This window comes from Phodopus roborovskii, unplaced genomic scaffold (assembly GCF_943737965.1).
Source record: "Phodopus roborovskii unplaced genomic scaffold, PHOROB, whole genome shotgun sequence".
Classification (NCBI taxonomy): domain Eukaryota; kingdom Metazoa; phylum Chordata; class Mammalia; order Rodentia; family Cricetidae; genus Phodopus; species Phodopus roborovskii.
This window is the reverse complement of record NW_026126599.1, coordinates 8,655,638-8,676,148: the sequence shown is the minus strand read 5'-3', so window position 1 is coordinate 8,676,148 and position 20,511 is coordinate 8,655,638. Positions and strand designations below refer to the sequence as shown.

General features: G+C 42.0%; 1 protein-coding gene across 1 annotated transcript in view; it reads left to right on the top strand.

The window, feature by feature from the left end:
* Positions 1–6,305, top strand: part of Rxfp2 (relaxin family peptide receptor 2) — a 55,495-nt gene extending 49,190 nt beyond the window's left edge. The window contains exons 17-18 of the mRNA XM_051205329.1: positions 514–732; positions 5,934–6,305. Of these exons, the coding sequence (XP_051061286.1) occupies positions 514–732; positions 5,934–6,193 (479 nt within the window). The 3' untranslated portion in view covers positions 6,194–6,305. The remainder of the gene's footprint in view (positions 1–513; positions 733–5,933) is intronic.
* The last annotated feature ends 14,206 nt before the right edge of the window (positions 6,306–20,511 follow it).

Here is a 20,511-nt window from a genome sequence, read left to right as displayed (position 1 = left end):
AGGGGGAGGCAGTCTTGCTTCATAGTATTCCAGATCTGAATTTCCAGGCCTAACTCTTCATAAAGAACATATGCCTTTAATCAAAACCCAATTCTTGATTTTATTTCCTCAACTTGGGAAGTTCAACTCCACACTTGCCAGCACACAGGAGAAAGGGCTTCTGGGAAACCCCAATGCCAGACACAATAGTAATAGCCATGTAGCTAATGCTGACTTCCTGCTTGAAATGTCAAACTAGTGTACTTTTCCTGACAGGTGTGAACTTGTCCTCTTTCAGACAGGTGTGAACTTGTTGTGCTCTTCCTAACAGGTATGAGCTTGCTGTCCTCTTCCACACAGGTGTGAGCTTGATGTGCTTTTCCTGACAGGTGTGAGCTTGATGTGCTTTTTCTGACAGGTGTGAGCTTGATATGCTTTTTCTGACAGGTGTGAACTTGCTGTGCTCTTCCTGACAGGTGTGAACTTGCTGTGCTCTTCCAGACAGGTATGAACTTGCTGTGCTTTTCCCAACAGGTGTGAACTTGCTGGCTTTCCTCATCATTGTGTTCTCCTATGTCGCCATGTTCTGCTCCATTCAGAAAACAGCCCTTCAGACTGCAGAAGTGAGGAGCCACATTGGGAAGGAGGTGGCTGTTGCAAACCGGTTCTTCTTTATTGTATTCTCAGATGCCATCTGCTGGATCCCTGTGTTTGTCGTTAAAATCCTGTCTCTCCTTCAAGTGGAGGTACCAGGTGAGTCCCTTTCCTCATTCCCAGGTACATGTGCCTTCTTAGACCCTTTGTTTGACAAGACCAGAGTCTGGGAGAGTGTCTTCCATGTACCTATGTACCTATGGTGTCAATATGAAGAATTATCACCCCACCTCGGTGTTTTATAATTAATACTCTAAAGTGGGCAGTGGACAGTGGTACAGTCCAGTGGGGAAGAATAAAAAAACTAAAGCAAGAGAAAAAAATCAGTCTAAGTATCTTGCTTCTATCTGAGCTGGCTAGTGGTTCTTAGCCAAGATATGAGAAATAGATGATAGATAGATAGATAGATAGATAGATAGATAGATAGATAGATAGATAGATAGGACATACATAGATGATTTATAGAAGATAAATGATACATACATACATACATAGGTACATACTTAAGATAGATATGTAGATAGATGGGTGGATACATAGATATCCTGGTTCAAGCAGGACTTCTAGATTAATTCCTATAAACTAAAGCATGCACAAAAATATTCTGTCCAATTCCCCCACAGTTCAGATGCTCACTCCCAGATAGGACCACCAGCCCTGTTCCACAGTTCTCACCATGAAACATCATATCAGGCTTTGAAGTGCTATGTCACTCACAGAAACTGCTCAGAGTGGGAACTACATCTTAGTCATTGTGACAGCCTGAGTCCAGCACATGGGAAGTCCTGAGGCACACATGATAAACAGCTATGGAGAGCTCTTTTCCTTGGGCCCGTGCAGATATGTGGGGTCTGGTCAGATGCCCACTATAAACTGACACACAAGGCACAGTAGCCCCTCTGGCTTGTTCTCCACATCAAACACACATGTCCATCAAGTCATGTAAGATGTAAAATGGAGGATCCAGGAAGGTCAGGGCTGAGCACTTGGGAGACTTCACTGGTCTAGGCTAGCCAAGATCAAAGTATCTTCAGGTATTGTTTTTCCCAAGGCCTCTCATGTTGTCTTAAAGACAGCTGGCTGCCTTAAATACAGCCATTGTTTGCTATGTCTTCACCTGTGTAGTTTCTGTGTTCTTCTCCTAGGGTCTCTCCTTATTTGTCTAGTTCCTGAAAGGCTGTCTCCAAACCTAGTCACATTCAGGGGCACCGGCACTTTGCCCCATGGAATTTTCATTTTTGATGGTGGAAAGTGCATAAAATACATTAATACGGAAAGTATGAAATCCAAGCTCAATAGGTCCAGACAGGTTATTCTAATTATAGCAGTTCGTTGAGATGCACAGATTTCAGGTCTAATTAATTTCAGTGTGTGGTATTTTTTAATTTGTGAGGCTTTTATTGTAATAAAGCCTATTTTAAATTTTAAGGCAATAAGAATAGAAGTAACAGTTTGCAGAATACTTTCAGAGAATTTGCTTCTGTTTTGCCTTACAACAATCCAAATTTAGTCGATGAAACTCAAAAACACAAGTAATAAAACCTTGAATCCATAACTCCTTAAATATACTAGGCAGCATCCATATATACAGCATCAGCTGTAATGTGGTATGGGGTGTTGGATTTTGTCAAAGACTTTTTCTGCATCTAATGAAATAATCAATGTGGTTTTTGCTTTCAGTTTTTTTAATATTATTTTTATATTAATTTTTTGTATATTGAACCATTCCTAATTGATCATGTTGGATGATCTTTTTGATGTGTTCCTATATTCAGTTTTCAATTATTTTATTGAGTGATTTTACATCTATGTTCATAAGAAAAATTGGTCTGTAATTCTCTTTTTTTGTTGAGTCTTTATGTGGTTTGGGTATCAGGGTAACCATGGTCTCATATGATGAATTGGGCAATGTTCCTTCTGCCTTTATTTTGTGGAATAATTTGAGGAGTATTGGCATTAACCCTTCTTTGATAGTCTGGTAAATTTCTGTTCTAAAAGCATGTGGCCTTGGGGTGGTTTTTTGGGGGGGGGTTGTTTTTTGTTGTGGTGTTTTGTTGTTGTTGTTTGTTTTGTTGGGAGAATTTTAATGACTGTTTCTATTTCACTAGAACCTACAAGTCTATTTAAATTGTTTAGCTGATCTTGATTTAACGTTGGTAAGTGGTACCTATTGAGGAAATTGTCCATTTCTTTTAGATTTTCCAGTTTGGTGGAGTACAGGTCCTTAAAGTTTGTCTTTATGATTCTCTGGATTTCCTTGGTGTCTGTTGCTATGCCCCCCCTTTTTAGTTTCTGCTTTTGTTAATTTGGATATTCTTTCTGCCTATTAGTTAGTTTGGATAAGGATTTATCTATCTTGATTTTCTCAAACAATCAACTCTTTGTTTCATTGATTCTTTGTACTGTTTTCTTTATGTCTATTTTATTGGTTTCAGCCCTCGGTTTGATTATTTCTTGCTGTCCACTCCTCTTGGTATGCTTTCTTCTTTTGTTGTAGAGCTTTCAGGTGTGCTGCTGAGTCACTTGTGAAAGATTTCTCCAATCTTTTAACGCAGGCACATAGTGCTATGAAAATTCGGAGTACCACTTTCATTGTGTCCCGTAAGTCTGGGGATGCTGTGCATATTCATTTTCATTGAATTCTGGAAAGCCTTCAATTTCTTTACTTCTGTTTGTCTCATTTTTCATTCAGTAGAGAGTTGTTCAGTTTCCATGAGTTCGTAAGCTTTTTGTTGTTTCTGTCATTGATGGTATCTAATTTTAGTCCATGGTATCCTGACAGGATGCAGGGAGTTATTTCAGTTTTCTCGAGTCTGCTGATACTTGCTTTGTGCCCAAGAATGTGGTAAATTTTGGAGAGAGTTCCATGAGGTGCAGAGAAGAAGGTGTTTTCTTTTGTGCTATCTCCAGCATTTCTCTACTTAGTTTTTGTCTGGATGACCTGTCCATTGGAGAGAGTGGGACATTGAAGTCTCCCGCTGTTAGTGTGTGAGGGCCAATATGTATCTGAAGCTGTAGTAGTGTTTCTTTTACAAAAGTGGGTGCCCTTATGTTTGGGGCATAGATGTTAAGAATTGAAATGTCATCTTGGTGGATTTTTTTCCTTTGATGATTATATAGTACCCTTCTCTATCTCTTTTGATTCATTTTGTTTTGAAGTCTATTTTGGTAGCCAGCTTACTTTTTTGGTCCATTTGCTTGGGATATCTTTTTTCCAATTCTTTACCATAAGGTGATGTCTATCCTTAATGTTGAGATGTGTTTCTTGGATGCAGCAGAAGGATGGATCCTGGTTTTGTATCCATTCTGTTATTCTGTGTTTTCTTATTTGGAAATTAATACCATTGATATGGAGAGATATTAACAACCAATGATTGTTAATTACTGTTATTTTGTTGTTGGTAGTGGTGTGGCAGGTGGTGGTAAGTAGTGGAAACAAGATTACTTGTTTCCTGTGATTTCATGAGTGTAGTTAACCACCTTGGATTGGGGTTTTCTTTTTAGCAATTTCTGTAGGGATGGATTTGTAGGTAGATACATTTGACTTAGTCATGAAATATCTTATTTTCTCCATCTATGGTGATTGAAAGCTTTGTGTTGGATGTAGTAGTCTAGTCTGGCATCTCTGGTCTCTTAGAGTCTACAATACACATATATGACCTTCTGGCTTTCAGAGTCTCTATTGAGAAGTCGGGTGTAATTCTAATAGGTCTGTCTTCATATACTGCTTGATCTTTTTCATTTGCAACTCTTAATATTCTTTGTTTGTTCAGTGTTTTGATCCTTATATAACAAAGGGACTTTCTTTTCTGGTCTAATCTATTTGGTGTTCTGTATGCTTCTTGTATGTTTATAGACATCTCCTTCTTTAGGTTAGGAAAAAATTCTTCCATAGGTTAGGGAAATTTCTTCTATGATGTTGCTGAAAACATTTCTGGTCCTTCGAGCTGGGATTGTTTTCCTTCCTTTGTAACTATTATTTTTAGTTTTGGTTTTTATATGGTATTCCAAATTTCCTGAATGTTTTGTATCAGGAAATTTTTAGGTTCAACATCTTCTTTGACTGATGTATCAGTTTCTTCTAGTATATCTTCAATGCCTGAGATTCTCTCTCCCATCTCTTGTATTCTGTTGGCAAAGCTTGCCTCTGTATTTTCTGTTTGAATTCTTAAATTTTTCATTTCCAGAATTACCTCAGTTTGGTTTTCTTTATTGGCGGTATTTCCAATTTCAGGTTATGAACAGTTTTATTTCTTTTCTTACAACTGTTTGTTTGTGTTTTCCTGGATTTCTTTAAGGGATTTCCTCTTTAAGGGCTATCATATTCATGAAGGCTGTTTTAAGGTCTGTCTCCTGTGCTTCAGCTCTGTTGGAGTATTCAGAGCTTGCTGTGATAGGCTGGCTGAGCTCTGGTGGAAACATTGCCCTGGCTGTTGTTTTGTTTTTTTTATGCTGGCATCTGGGCATCTGGGGTCTAGGTGCTAATTTCTGGATTTGCTGTTTGGTGTTTGGTGTTTTTTCCTTGGTTTCAGTTTCCTCTCTGAATTTTTGGAGAGTGTGATTGCTGTGTTACCTGTTTTCCTGGCCTGCTCAGCTGCTGTGTTCCCAGGGAATGCTTGCTGGTGTTGGAGACTGGGATACTGGGATGAATTGGGGGAAAGAAGATTGGAGGAGAGGTCTTTGTGATCTGCTGGGAATGGGGTCAGACAGGAAATGGAGACCAGTAGGTTACCTGCTGGAGAGCTGGGGATGAGCCTGGGGGAGGGGTTATGCAGAGCAGAAGTGTGGGTTTGCCTGCAGCCTACTGGTTGCCCTGGAAGAGCTTCCTTTGGATTCTCAGATGATGCCTGCTGGAGTTGGAGTCTGGGATACAGTGACTATAGTGGTGGGAGGAAGGTTAGAAGGGGAAGATCTGTGAGGTCCACAGGAAACGGTATTTGCAGGGCAGGCAGGGAAGGCTGCTACAAATACTCTGCTGCAGAGCTGGGATGAGATTGCAGGCTTGGGTCTGGGGAGACAGAAGGAAGGGAGAAGGTCTATAGGCAGCCTTCCTGGTTTTCTCTCAGGCATAGCCTGTGGTTTAGCAGGAACTGTCTGCTGGAGTTGGGGGCTGGGATACAGCAACTAGAGCAGGGGTGGGTCTTGGGGCAGGGTAGGAGTGGGTGGTCTGTGAGACCATCAGGAGGTGGGGGTGTTGAAGCTGGTGTTATTTTGCAGTGCTAGGGAAGGGGATTGGGTCTGGGTAACAAAGAGGGGGGCACCACTTTCTATTGCTTTTCATACTCCGTTTCCTTCTCCAGGTACCATCACTTCCTGGATAGTGGTTTTTTTCCTTCCTGTAAACAGCGCCTTGAACCCAATCCTCTACACTCTCACCACCTCCTTCTTCAAGGACAAGTTGAAACAGTTGCTGCACAAGCATCGGAGGAAATCGATTTTCAAAGTCAAAAAGAAAAGCTTATCCACCTCCATTGTGTGGACCGACGACTCCTCACTTAAACTTGGAGTTTTGAACAGAATAGCCCTCGGGGACAGTATAATCAAGCCAGTTTCCCCATAGTGGCTCTGGATCATGGGACTCTGATGGTATTACCTAAAACAAGGTACAATTTGGGGAAGATGGTGTCCGAGACGGTTTCCATCTTGGCCAGCAGCCACCCTTTCAGCACCAAGGACACTGTGGAATGGCTGTCGACCCTGCATTCTGGTGACAGCTCTACGATCCATCGACCAAGCTGAGAACTGCACCAAACGCATCCCCTCTTCACCTGCCCAGGCCTGGCATACACAAGTGAATCCATGAAGGCTGACATACGGTGGATCTCCGGGTAGCTAGCACTGCCTGCCTACCCAGGAGTGTCCACATATAGCCACGGCCATGGCCTTCTTTTACATGGAGTCACTCTGTCTGTAAGTCAGGACATCCATGGCATCTTCTTCCAGTGTGGCCATCATGACACAGAATGTACATCTTTTTCCCTGCCCTTTCAGAGGCAAATGAACCTTCAACATCTTGCCGATGCGATGCCTCTGACAACTTTTGCAGGCTGCGGGAATAGTAACCTTGCACCTGGTTCTCCACACCAGTTATCATGCCTTACATGACCATGCTATGGGAGCTAGAGCGGGAGGCATGCTATGGGAGCTAGAGCCAGTCCCCTCTTGACTTCTACTAAGCTTCTATTTAAGCTCAGAAAAACAGAGATCTTAGATGCTTTTCTTAAAGTTACCCAAGGAGCAGAGGAAAATTAGGCACCCGAACAGTTGTGAGTTTCAAATATTTTAGAACAGTATTTCTATTGTGGGTAAGGTCTCTTTTCATTTAACACAGAGACAAGGAGAGTTAAAAAGAGACTAAAGGAGCCAGGCGTTGATGGTGCAAGCCTTTAATCCCAACACTCGGGAGGCAGAGGCAAGTGGATCTCTGTGAGTTCAAGGCCAGCCTGGTCTGCAGAGCTACTTCCAGGACAGGTTCCAAAACTGTACAGAGAAACCCTGTCTCAAAAAACCTAAAATAAATAAACAAATGAATAAGAGAGAGAGAGACTAAAGGAGATGGCTCTGATATAGGACCATTTGCTTAGTTGCACAAACTCCCATCTCCACACGAAAGGGTCAGATTTGTGCTTTGAAAGTGAAAAATGTTTATGAAGACTGGGACATTTTTATACTGGATGTTTATATAAGAGGGAAAGGATACTATGAGTAAATTTCTATTTTCCATTTGCCTGTATGCTGTTTTGAGCTTGACAAGGAATGTGGGTGTTTCCTGATGGCCTAGCGTGTTTGCCCAGGTAGGCAGTGGCACTTAGCGCTGAGTCTCACCGGACATGTCTTACATTTCTGTTCTTCCCATTGCCAAAGTGTGAAGCAGTAAGTGAATTTTATCACCTCCTCTCCCTTCTTTCTGAGTCCCTTGGAAGAAACAAAAATGCAAGCATCTTTCTGAACATACCATCTGTGTTGAGGGCATCTTCCCTTGAAAGGAAGAGCACACCCCCAAAAGTCCAGGGAAGCCTCAGATGGTAGTCTAGAAAGACGTGATAATTTTTTTTTTTCATTCTCAGATTCTTTTTCCTAACAGGGTTGTTTACACCCACCACACTGTCAAAAATGCCTACATTTTGGTCACAGGCAATCTGGTTAGTTTTTATCAACTTGCCACAAGCCTAGCCTGGAACACAAGCCAAACACACTTGGAAAGAATGAATCACAACTAAAGAATCGCCTTCATCAGATTGGACTGTGGGCATGTCAGGGTGGCTTTTCTTAATCGCTACTTGATATGGGAGGGCCTAGTCCACTGTGGACAGTGCCACCCCAAGCAGACAGGCCTGGGTTATATTAAAATACAGGCAGGGGGTGGGGAGAAGATGGGGGAGGGGAGGGGCAAGCAAGGCAGTAATCATCATTTCTCTGTGATTTGCTTCAGTTCCTGCCTCCAGGTTCCTGCCTTGAGCTCCTGCCTTGGTGTCCCTCCATGAACTGTAACCTATAAGCCACACTAACCCTCTCCTCCCCAAGTTGCTTTCTGTGATGATGTTTATCACAGCAACAGAAAGCAAACTACAACACAGGTTTTAAAGGTCTACAGATTTGAGCTTTACCTACAGACAATGGCAGCAGGACACATTTCTCATCCATCTTTAGGCCTCCACCTCAGCTCCTTTCATGTGGGCACCATAGCATGGGGAAGCCACACAGCTTCACGCTCTTACAGAAATTGAGAGCATTTTCAAGGGTCCTCTGGGGCCAGACTGAATCCATGATTGCTGATTCTTTTCCTCTTGTAGCACCCTCAGTCTAGTGAGCAATGTGCAGAGCTACAGAAAGCACACACACTAGCGAGCAGTGAGCAGAGCTGCCGGGTGACACACGGACATGAGACCCGAGTGACTTTTAACAAATACACGTAACCTAGACTCTCAGCTTCTAGCACCACCCAGGAACACATGTGAGGTGTGGAGATACATTGTGTTAGGGGCTTTTCGAAGAGCACAAGTGGACACTGTCATCATATTGCCACGAGTGGCCTCCAGTGGTCTGGATGAGAATGGTCTCCATGGGCTCACACACTTGGTTGCCAGTCGGTGGAACTGTTTGGGAAGGGACTAGGAGGAGCGTCACTGGGGATAGGCTGAGAGAGTTCAAAGCCCATGCCAGTCCCAGTTAGTGCTCTCCTCTCCCTCCTGCTATGGGTCAGAGATGAGCTCTCGGTTACTGCTCCAGCATCATGTCTGCCTGCTGCCTGTCATGATGATTGTGGAACTGTGAGCCTCCAAGTTACACACTTTCTTGTTTCTGTTGCCTTGGTCAAGGTGTTTTGTCTCAGTAATAGAAGAGTAACTAAGATCTCTGCACTTTGGAGACTGAAGCAGGGATGGCCACAAACTGAAGACTAGCCTGTGCTATTAGTTAGGGGCAGGAGGAAGGAAGGGAGGGAGGGAGGGACAGAAGGAGAGATGGAGGGACAGAGGGACGGAGGGACGGAAGGGTGGATGATTGAGGAAGAGCAGAGGGAGAGAAGGGGTTGGAGGGAGGGAGAGATGAATGAGGAAAGAAGAGAGGAAGTCAAAATACAGAAGGAGTTTCTGCTTTCTCTTTCCCTCATGAGTAATGATCACCAGTCTTTCCCTTTGTGTTTATCTATTCATATGCTTCTTACTAACATGGGTCTTTTGTCAGACATCCCATTGATACAAACAGCATATTTAACACTGATATTATTTATTTCTAAGCCACAAATTAAGGCTATCCTTTTATTTTAATTTATTTATTTTAACTTTGAATCTGGTTTTATATTCTTATTGAAAATAGATTTTTTTCATACAATATATTCTGATTGTAGTGTTCTTGTCCTTAGCACCTCCCAGTTCCTCCCAGCTCCTCTCTGGTCCTCCCCACTTCCCCACCCACCCAAACCCATGGCTTTTCTTACCCTCTCTCATTACAAAGCAGACATCTAAAGAAAAAACTAATAAGATGAAAACAAGCAGAAAAACAAAGAAGTGAAGAGAAATGCAAGAAACACATATAGATGCAGAGACACATATATTGGCAGGCACAGAAATACCATAAAAACACAAAATTGGGAGCCATAGCATATAAGCAATAGACCTGTAAGGTGAGAAAAAAATGCCCAGACAACAAACAAACTAAATTCATTTTGTATTGGCCATCTACTGCTGGGAATAGGGCCTGGTCTTAAAAGTTATTTGTATACCCAGTGTCACTCTGTTGAAGAAAGCTCATTTTTCCTTTGCAAGTAGTTATCAATTGGAGATAACTTCTGGGTTAGGGATGGGAGCCTGTGCCCACTTCCTCCCGCAGCACTAGAACCCCATCTGGCTTATACCTATGCAGGTCCTGTGCATGCTACCACAGCCTCTGTGGGTTCATGTGTGCATTGGTCCTGTTGTGTGTAGACAGCTTTGTTTCCTCCATCCCCTCTGGCTCTTAGACTATTTCTACCTCCTCCCATTGAATATGAAGAAGTTGAACTGGTACCTAGAGGCTTCACCCCAACTGACTAGCATTTAGGGTCCTGGAAAGTACTCTGCACTACACCAAAGAAGAAAGGTAAACACCAGAGTCACCTACAAACCCTATGATCTACAATGGTGACCTGCATGCAAGATAAGCTAGAGCTGTAGTGGCACAGGGCTTGTAGGAGTAACCAACCAATATTTGATTGACGTCTGATTGTACTTAAGGACCACTCCATGAGGTGGAACCCATCTCTGACATTGCTTGGATGACCAAGAACCTGAGACTAAACAGGCTAAGTACCAAAGGGAAAACCAAATTCTACTGTTCTGCTAAAGGAACATAGCAACAAAATGACTCATTGCTTATCAATTCTCTGTATTTGAGGGACTGTAGCAAGGGAGCTTGAGTCATTGTTGCATTGGGAATCAAAAACCAGCTCTGGCTACAGGAAAAACACATTTGGGACAATGAAACCCAGGGTGAGAAGAAAATGCAGCCTCACTTCAACCTACTACAGAACTGAGAAAAATCTCTCGGAGCTGCTTCCCTTGATGGCTGCTGAATTTCCTTGAAACTGCATCAGGTAAACGCATCCTATTCGCTCTCATGCGTATTTAGATAAATCCATACACAAAGGGGCTGCAGAGACAGTTCAGCAGTTAAGAGCACTGGCTGCTCTTACAGAGGACCAGAGTTCATTTCCCAGCACCCACATGGTGGCTCACAACTATCTGTAACTAAAGTTCCAAGGGACCTGATGTCCTCTCCTGACCTCTGTGGGTACCAGGCATGCACGGGATGAATGTTATCTACATTCAGGAAAACATTCATAGCCATAAAACAAAAATAAAATCTTAAATACACACAGACTGCCTAAGTGTAAACATTCACATTGAGTGTAAGATCACTCAATTGTTAACTTCCTTCAGTTATCACACACTCTTCAGGAAAACTTAAAGCCATGTGTGACACAGTCCTATATCACAGCTACTTGGGAAGCAGAGGCAGGCAGATCATGAGTTCTTAGGCCAGTTTGGGCAGTTTGTAGGAGCCTGTCCATCTTTTGTTGTCTTGGTGCTGGGGATCGAATCCAAGGCCCTGAACATGCTTGGTTGTCTTCATTACTGTCCTATTGCGGTGACAAAACACCGTGACAAAGACAACTTACAAAAGAAGGCGTTTAATTGGGCTTATGGTTCCAGAGAGTTAGAGTCCGTAGGTGGGCGACAGGCACAGTCAAGAATAGCTGAGGAGGGCTCACAAGTTCTGTAAGTAGGAGGCAGACAGGGAAAAACACTGGGGATCATGAAACCCCAAAGCTGGCCCTCAGTGACACACCTCCTCTAATAAGGTCACACCTCCTAATCTTTCCCACCAGCTGGGGACCGAGCATTCAATCCTGTGAGCCTTTGGGGGACATTTTCATTCAAACCTCCACAGAAGGCAATCACTGTACCCACAGGCCTTGACAGCCATTTTTTTCTTTTATTAATTTTATTGACAAATTATGCCATTGTTCTGTGTACATTTCTATCCTCCCCACTGAGAGTCAGCTACATTTATGACTGTGTGTCATGGTTGACTTGTGTAATCCCAGCACTTAGGAAGCTGAGGCAGGAGGATTGCCATGGGTTTGGGTCCAGCCTAGGGTACATAGAAAGAGTGTCTCAAAAAAAATATGATATGCTGTTACATATTTAATCAACTAATTTAAGACCTATGTAACTATCTTAACAGGCTAGAAAACTATACTTTTTTTTTTAATTTTTGGGTTTTGTTTGATTGCTTGTTTGTTTGTTGTGGTTTTTCAAGACAAGATTACTCTGTGTAGCTTTGGAGACTGTCCTGGAACTCACTCTGTAGAACCAGGCTGGCCTTGAAACTCACAGAGATCTGCCCGACTCTGCCTCACAAGTGCTGAGATTAAAGGCATTTGCTGTCACCACTGCCTGGTGAAAACTCTTACTTTTAAAAATAAAATTTCAGACTTGAGACCAGTGATAAAGATGCAGATAGCTATAAAGTCCCTCTCAAAGAATCCCATGTCAGTCTGGCCTCTCATGGCCCTAAGATGAGGATGCCCTAGGAATCAGCCATGGATAAAAGAGCAGGTTGCTGGGAGCCAAATCCTGCAGTAGTGGAATCTCCAACTAGAAAGTGCATAGGAAACCCTCGGCAGCTAAGAACAGATCTCCTAGCTGACAATAATGCTGGACTTTGCTATCACTGAGCCAACGCCATCAGATGGATCAGCCTCAGCTAGCCGTAGATCTGGAAAAGTCTGGAGCTCCAGCAGTGTGTTGGTACTGCAGTTGTCTCCCTCCAACAGGGTGATCAACACTGGTTAGTGAGAGTGTTCTGAAAGCACAAAGACAGGTCTTCCACCTCCCCACTTTGTGGTCACCTCCCATATTTACACTGCACTCGGAGGACAGCCATTTACAGGCTAAAACATTAGCCATCCCAGAGGATGCTATGTCTAAGGAGAGTCTGCCAGCCAGCCAGCCTAACACAGAGACTGCAAAGTTAGGTGTGGCCAGCAGAGGCCTCTAGTGGGCCGAGAAGAAACACGGCCAAGGTGAAGACAGCTCTGTTAGACATCAGGCTCCTGCCCAAGAGCCTGAAGGACAGAATAACCATAGAAAGACAACAGTCCACAAGCTGCGCTCCCTGTGCTGTGTAGGGTCTGGTAGTCCAGAATGTAGCTGCCTTAGACTTTTTTATTTTACTCTTTATGGCCCCACTTTTACTCTTTCTACTGCAATTTCAGCAGTAATGACACTATAGCATGCTTTAAATTTTTAATGCTTTTCTTATTCCCCTACATTCTTCTAATTCCATTTACTTATTGTATTTGTTATTGGCTAATGCTTTTTCCTCTCAATTTCTTTTTTATTCCATTTCTCTACGGGTCCTGATATTTTAGCATTACCTTTCTGATTATTACTTTTAATTCCCCTCCTTAGACTTTTTTCCAGGGTTTTTGTTTTGTTTTTTAACCTCATTATCTGCTCATATGTGCATGATATACATCTGCTTGCATGTGTTCTTGTGTGTACAGGTCATTAAACTATAAAAGAGACCATAGTAGGGTAGAAATAGACCTTAAGGGAGGGGAGAGAAAGAGAGAGGGATTAAGCACATATGACATCATAGCAAATGGAGGACTCTTGAGAGGCAGCCAACAAGATAGGCCAGGAAATGATGGGAAGAGGAACAGGTTACAATGCCATGTGCAGACACATGTAAAATACCACAAGTGAATCCTTTACTTTCCATGATGACTCAAAGAAAGAAAAAGAAGCAGAGTTTCTTCCCAACCCCTTTACTTTAATCTCAAGACAATAACATATGTAAAGTTCTTGCTTTTTCTTTATTTTATACAGTTCTGATAAGAATGCTCAAATACAGCCATTTAACATAGGAGTCCTTGTCAAGTCTAGTGGTTCATGGTTGGATTCCTAGAACGTAGAGCTGATGCAGGAGGATTGCTGTGAGTTTGGTGACAATATGGATTATACCAACTGTTCCTGCCAGGCTGGACTCCAGAGTGAAAACCTGTGTCAAAACACAGGAAAGGTGTGAGACCCTGACTGAAGGCGTGGCTCCCTGGTAAAATTCCTGTGTGAAGCCCTGAGTTCCAGCCAGAGCACCAACAAGCAAGCAAACCTACAGAAGTCCTTCCTTTAGCCAGATGTGTTTGTACCACCTGTCACTCCGGGGCTCAGGGAGGCTGAGGCAGGAAGAACATGAATTTGAGGTTAACCTATACTACATGCTGACTTCATGACCATCTGAACTACATAGTGAAGGTTAGCCACAAGGTTAGCCTGGGTTACATAACAAAGTATCATCTGAAATTTCTTTTTAAAAAAATTAAAAATTCATTGTTGACAGAGATTTCTGTCCTGCCCACTCAGTCCCCAGACTGTTTAATTCCAAATAAACACACAAAGGCTTATACTAATTATAAACTGTTTGGCCGATAGATCAGGCTTCTTATTGGCTAGCTCTCTTAATTATTAACTCATTTCTATTAATCAGTGTATCTCTACATGGTCTTGGCTTAGTGGTGATGCCAGGGTCCCTTTCTTCCTTGGTGACTACATGGTGTCCCTCTGACTCCGCCTACTACCTTTCTCTATCCCTGTTTGGATTTCCTGCCTGGCTAAATCCTGCCTGTCATTTGGCTGAAACAACTTTATTCATCAACCAATAAGAGGAACATATATTCCCAGCATACAGAAGGACCTCCCCCATCAAGTCCTTAAGTAAAAGAAGTACCAAGAAGCAATGACAAAGAGCATGATGTCAGTAGATCCCACTGGGGAGGGCTTACGGGCTGAAACACTGGTGCTGATCAGCTCTCCTTATTTTGTATTTTTGTTACAAGCCACAGAGACAAATATTCTTTTGCCTTTGATCCAGGAATCGTCCCAATGGGCTCTCATTCTGCAACTCATAGTCTTCCTCCTTATGAATTTTAAAAAGATTTCTAAATACTTATGTAGAGTGCCTATCTGCAACTCATAGTCTTCCTCATGAATTTTAAAAAGATTTTTAAATACTTATGTAGAGTGCCTATGTGTGTGGCACACAAGTGCAGTGCCCATGGAGGCCAGAAGATAGCGTCAGATCCCCTGGCTGGGGTTACAGTGGTGTTGATGCTGGGAACTGAACTTGGTTCCTTGGGGAACCTTGGGGAAAGCGAGCAGGACACACGCTTGAATGGTGAGCCATTTTTACAACTCCTCCTACATCAGCCAATAAGAAAAAAGTTGCACGTAAGGTTTGGCTCTAAAACAAGAATGTTTTTAAGAAAATGAATCACTCTATCTGGGCTGGAGAGATGGCTAAGTAACAGTTGGGAGCACTGACTGCTCTTCCAAAAGACCTGGGTTTGGTTTGCAGCATCCAAAGGACAGACCACAACTGGCTATAACTCTAGCTCTAGGGATCCATACTTGATAGTGTAGTCCTAAAGGCTTGGGAGTTGGGGTTTTAAAACTCTGTACTCCTAGCTGGATGTGGTGGCTCATAGCTGTAATCCCAGAATTTGGATAGCTGAGGCAGGAGGATTACAAGTTCACATTGAACATGGGCTGCAAACAAAACCCTGTGTCAGAAAACAGCTGGGTGTGTACATGCAGAGCTGATGTGCACTCTGTCTCCAGTAGGTACAGAACGCTCACGTGTATTTGATCAGATCCATGATAAGACAATGATTGGGCAGAGAGGCTACCAGGGAGGCACTAAGGAAGCTGCTCTCACACACACTACAGTGTCCCGAGTGAGATAAGCCAAATCCGTCTAGAGTAGGAGCATGCCACTGTATACCCAGCATGACTACTAGGGGTTTTATGAATTAAAGTACAAAACATACACTCCATGCTTAACTTTCTTTCATTCAATTTCTTCTTAAGGCTTCTTAAATTCAACTGTCTTTCTCATCGCATCCATTCATCTCCCTTTCCTAAACATTTGGGATACTCTAATCAAGACTCCTGAAAGCTGCCCTCAACTATTCTACTTCCGAGCCTCTCTCTACACTCCCCAGGCTGTGCTCTGATTCTGTGGAGCAAATGAGTCCTTCCCCTGCACTTTCTGAGAGCCGGGAACATTTTTTCCTTATGTTAGATTCATTAGATCTGTCATGCTTAGTATAGAAAGAACACTTCCATCCACACTCGCCCAAAGGAAAGACCATTTGGCACATAATGGTGGTTAGGCCAATTAAAACTAATATCCAAAAGACAATTATATTTCTGCATCTAGAAAGCTGAGGGAACTGTGTAATGTCATAAAAATGGGCATTCTTGCAAAAAGTATATAAATGAACGTTCTTGCACAATATAATTGTATGTATGCTAAGACCATGATGAAGGGTGTGTGTGTGTGTGTGTGTGTGTGTGTGTGTGTGTGTGTGTGTGTGTATTAAGGTTCAAAAAACTTACATCAGTGAAAACAGTTATTGTATTAAAATGGGGGGTTTATGGATGTTTTCATTTCTTTGTTTAAATTTCTTTCAAAAGTGCTATAATTTAGTTTGTGCAATAATAAGTATGTCATCCAAAGAAAAGAAAGCAAGCCACTAGTCTGTGGCTTTTCAAGCACAACAGTTGGCTCCAGAATGATCCTTGTGGGACCCTGCAGTAAGCTGGGATAAGAAGGTTCAGGACAGAACTACTAAATCCATCCAGTCATCCACCAGAGAATTCCCAGAAAGCTGTGCTTCAGCCCCAAAATGTGACTGTCGAATTACATCCCCAAGCACCTGTGAATACACATTAAGCGTAAGTTAATATATGGTCTACATTTGACAGCAGTTTAGAAGCTTCCTGTGGAAGCACAGCGAGGGTACTTGGAAGGATTGCTCAACCCGTAGGAAATGCTGAACCCTCCCCCCTGCACAAATCTCCGCCATCATATACACCTTTCGGGTGACTTAGTGACATCTGTCCTTTTTTTCCAAGGCAGGGATTGATTGCCAATAGGCATTATGTAACTAAAACAGACAACATGCTAGTTTCCTGCTTCTGGTTTTTGACAAAAGAAAAAATGCTTTTTAAAAAATATATCAGAGGAAAATAAAAATAACCCCTTCAACAAATGGTGCTGGAAAACTGGAATCCTCATGTAGAATAATTGAAACTAGATAAATATAGATGTGACCTACTGCTACTACTTCATGCATACTCTTTAATTTAGTTTTGTGTGTGAGTGGTTTGCCCACACATATGTCTGTGCACCTAGAGCACAGGCCACAAGAGGGTGTTGGATACCTAGAGCTGAGTTACAGATACTTGAAAGGAGCCATGTGGATGCTGGGAATCAGACCCAGGTCCTCTGCAAGAGAAGCTAGTGATCTTAACTACTGTGCCATCTCTCCAGCCACTATTTTCTCATTATTTTAATGGTATGTTTCATCTTTCCAAAGCACAAACATATAATGTTATGTCTTGATGCTGCTTCTCCAAAAGATACCTGCTTGAGCCTTAACCTCTGGCACCTGTAATTGTAACCTTATTGAAAAATAAAGTGTTAGCACAAGTAATCAAAGAAAGTAAGACCATTAGGTTGATCACTATGGCTGATGGACACAAGGAGATTGGAAACATGGACAGACATGAGTATATGAGGAATTTGGCCATGTAAAGATGGTGGCAGAGATGGTAAGGGTGTTGAAATAAGCACCTGAATGCCCAAAGCTACTAGAAACCAGAAGGAATTGTTTCTACCAGCTTTTGAGAAGAAACATTGACCATCAACACCAAGATTTCAGCCTTGTAGATTCCACCACTTTGGGAGAATTCATTTCTCACCTTGAGCTGGAAAGGGGCAGGGAGGTCACGATTAAGATACCAATTCAAAGAAGACCAAGTTAGATGAGAAATCTGGGATGCCTTGCTCTTCGAACTACAGGTCAGAGGAGTCAGCCACAGCAGTATTAACTGTGAAACCTGATGAAAATCAAGAATCAAGATCCTGGGCCCTACCCCAGAGCCCTGGGACATGGGTGACGGAATCCGGGATCATGGCCTTGATGGTGGACTTGTGTTATGTGTAAAGGTATCTGTTCTGATGCTTCTTAAGTACCTCTCTCATTCTCTGCCTGTCTTGGTTTCTCTGTCTTTATCTCTGTTCCCGCGTTCCAAAACCTACCTCCTCTTTATCCTCTGCAGTGGCTACCAAGATATGCCACCCACTTCCATGAACATACATACATATATACATACATACATACATGCAAACATATACATGTAAAATAAAAAAAATTTTAAACCTTTTAAAAACAACATAAACTTGAGTGGCTTACCTGTGGGTTTTATATAGCTACAAGTCTGTGTCTTAGTAGGTAACTATTGGACATTTTTACTTTACTTTACTTAATGTTTCTGGAAAAAACAGGAGGAGCTTTTATATTAGAAATGAGTTTAGTGAGTTGGACAGTGGTGTTGCATGCCCTTAATCTCAGAGCTCAGGAGACAGAGGCAGGCAGATCTCTGAATTCCAGGTCAGCCTGCTCTACAGAGCAAGTTCCGGAACAGCCAGGGCTACAAAGAGAAACCCTGTCTAAAATAAATAAATAAATAAATAAATAAATAAATAAATGATAAAAAGGAAGGAAGGGAGAAAGAGTATCATTGTCCTATGACTATATAGCAGATTAATTTTCTCAGTAATTTTTGAATAAACAAGATGATGGTCTGCAGTCAGGAAGACAAAGCCCACAGTTCTCTCTCATAAGTGGACCTTACCTTCTAACTCTTTTGTGTGTGTATCAATGAGACAGGGAGGATGGTAAATGCTAGGACTCCAAGCATGATAAAATGTCTTTTTACTTAGAACCCAGTCAGGGTTATCTGTGCTGTGTTTAAACCTGAAAAAGTCATGATTGATCGAATTAGCATCTGAGCCCTTATGGGAAACTCTAAATTTTTTATGAGATTCCTAAGAATTGCTGTTCACATTTCCTTCCAGATGCATTTCCTCTTCTCGTTAGTCACATGACTGAAGATGTTGTTAGTGGCGTAAAGTCTCTGCACATTCCTACGTATCTAACCATCCCCATGGTGATTCATTTTGACCATTATGCCTTTTGTTTTTTATTAGCCCTTATTACTAAATTTGACTCTTCTGATAAAGTTGTGGGGGGAAATTACCAATAACAAACAAACAAAACACCCTCTTACTACAGGACGATGATGGGGTTGGAGAGACAGCTCAGAGGTTAATACCATGTCTTACTGTCAAAGCAGACCTAAGTTCTGTTGCAGGTGCCCACACTGGGAGGCTCACAGCTGTTGGTTACTCCAGCTTCGAGGTTTCCAAATCTCTGACCCCTGCGGGCACCTGCACTCACGGTCACATAACTACCACACATATGTTTACATAATGGTTTTTTAACTTGCATTTTTATGGATTCTTTGGGAATTTCACATCATGCACCCAACCCACTCATTTCCCAGCCCCTCCATATCTGCAGTGTGTCAGCCCCACAAAAGAAAATAAAAACATTAATTTAAAAAAAATCAGTAAAAAACACTTAGCTCCAGCGTCTCCATCACCTCTTCATTGTCTCAGTGGCATTGGAGGCTGCAATGTACCCTTTCGTCCTGGCAGCTTTACTTGCAAACGTTCATTGTAATGAGTTGTTGGGCTAGTTCAAAGCTGCTGGTTTGGAGGGACTACCAGACAAATAATTCAAGATTATATGTGTGTTCAAGTAATTAAAAGAAGGCACAAATTTACTCCAAGAACTTAAAAATGAAAAGGTGAATGAAATAGAGAGGCCAATCCAAGATACAAAATGAAAAATAAAATTGCTAAAGAAAACTCAAACTGACACACTATGCTGGAAATGAAAACTCAGCTAAACTGAATTAAAAGCCCAGTAGAAATCCCCAGCAACAAAATCGGTCCTATAGAAAACAGAATCAAGGATGGGAGGCAAGGAAGAGGAACTGGAACAATCAGTAAAGGTCAACAATAGATTTAAGAAGAAATATTAACAGAAAATGGGAGGTGAAGGCTCGGAGTTATAATGAGTTCACCAAACCAAAATGAATGATAAATAGGTGTTTATTGGGGATGAACTTACACAGATAACAGTAAGTAACTGTCACCACATTCCTGCTCCAAGGATGTAGACCCTGCCTCTCCAAGGCTCTCTGCCACCCAAGGGGCTTCTGTGCCTTTCTCCTCTACCTCGGGGTCATGTCCTCACCTCTAACCACGCCCAAAGGGCGTGGCCACTGTTACAGGTTCACAGGCAAGGATTCCCAGATCCCACGAAAAGATCTATTTTTCAGATTATGGGTACAGAAGACAGCAGAATGTCACAGTGAAGGCATAGAGAATATTTTCAATAAAACGGCCCAAGCCTAAGGAAAAATATGCTTACCCAGGTACAGGAATCCTAACACAACTCCAAATATAGTCAAAAAAAGGAGCTCCTGTGATATCTCATGACTTATTATAGTTAAAAATACTAAAAGCAAGAAGGGATTTTTTTAAAGAATATTAAAAGCTGTGTGAGAGAAAGCTCAGCTACTTAGGTCTATCAAAATGACAACTGATTATGTGACAGAAAGTTTAAGCTAGAATGACCTAGAAAGATGTGTTATAAGTTCTGAATAACCATGAATGTCAACCCAGACTTTTATACCCAGGGAAACTAGCTATTAAAATTGAAGGAGAAATAAAAATGTTCCATGATAAAAACAGATCTATAGAAGTTATGTGAATGAATACTTCAATCAGAAGACAAGGATAAATATCTCAAGAGATCACAAGAAATAAATAATTCCAGAACAGTTAATCTAAGAGGTCTAAAGAAACACCACAAAACAGAATGACAGAAATTAATGCACATTATTCATTAATAAC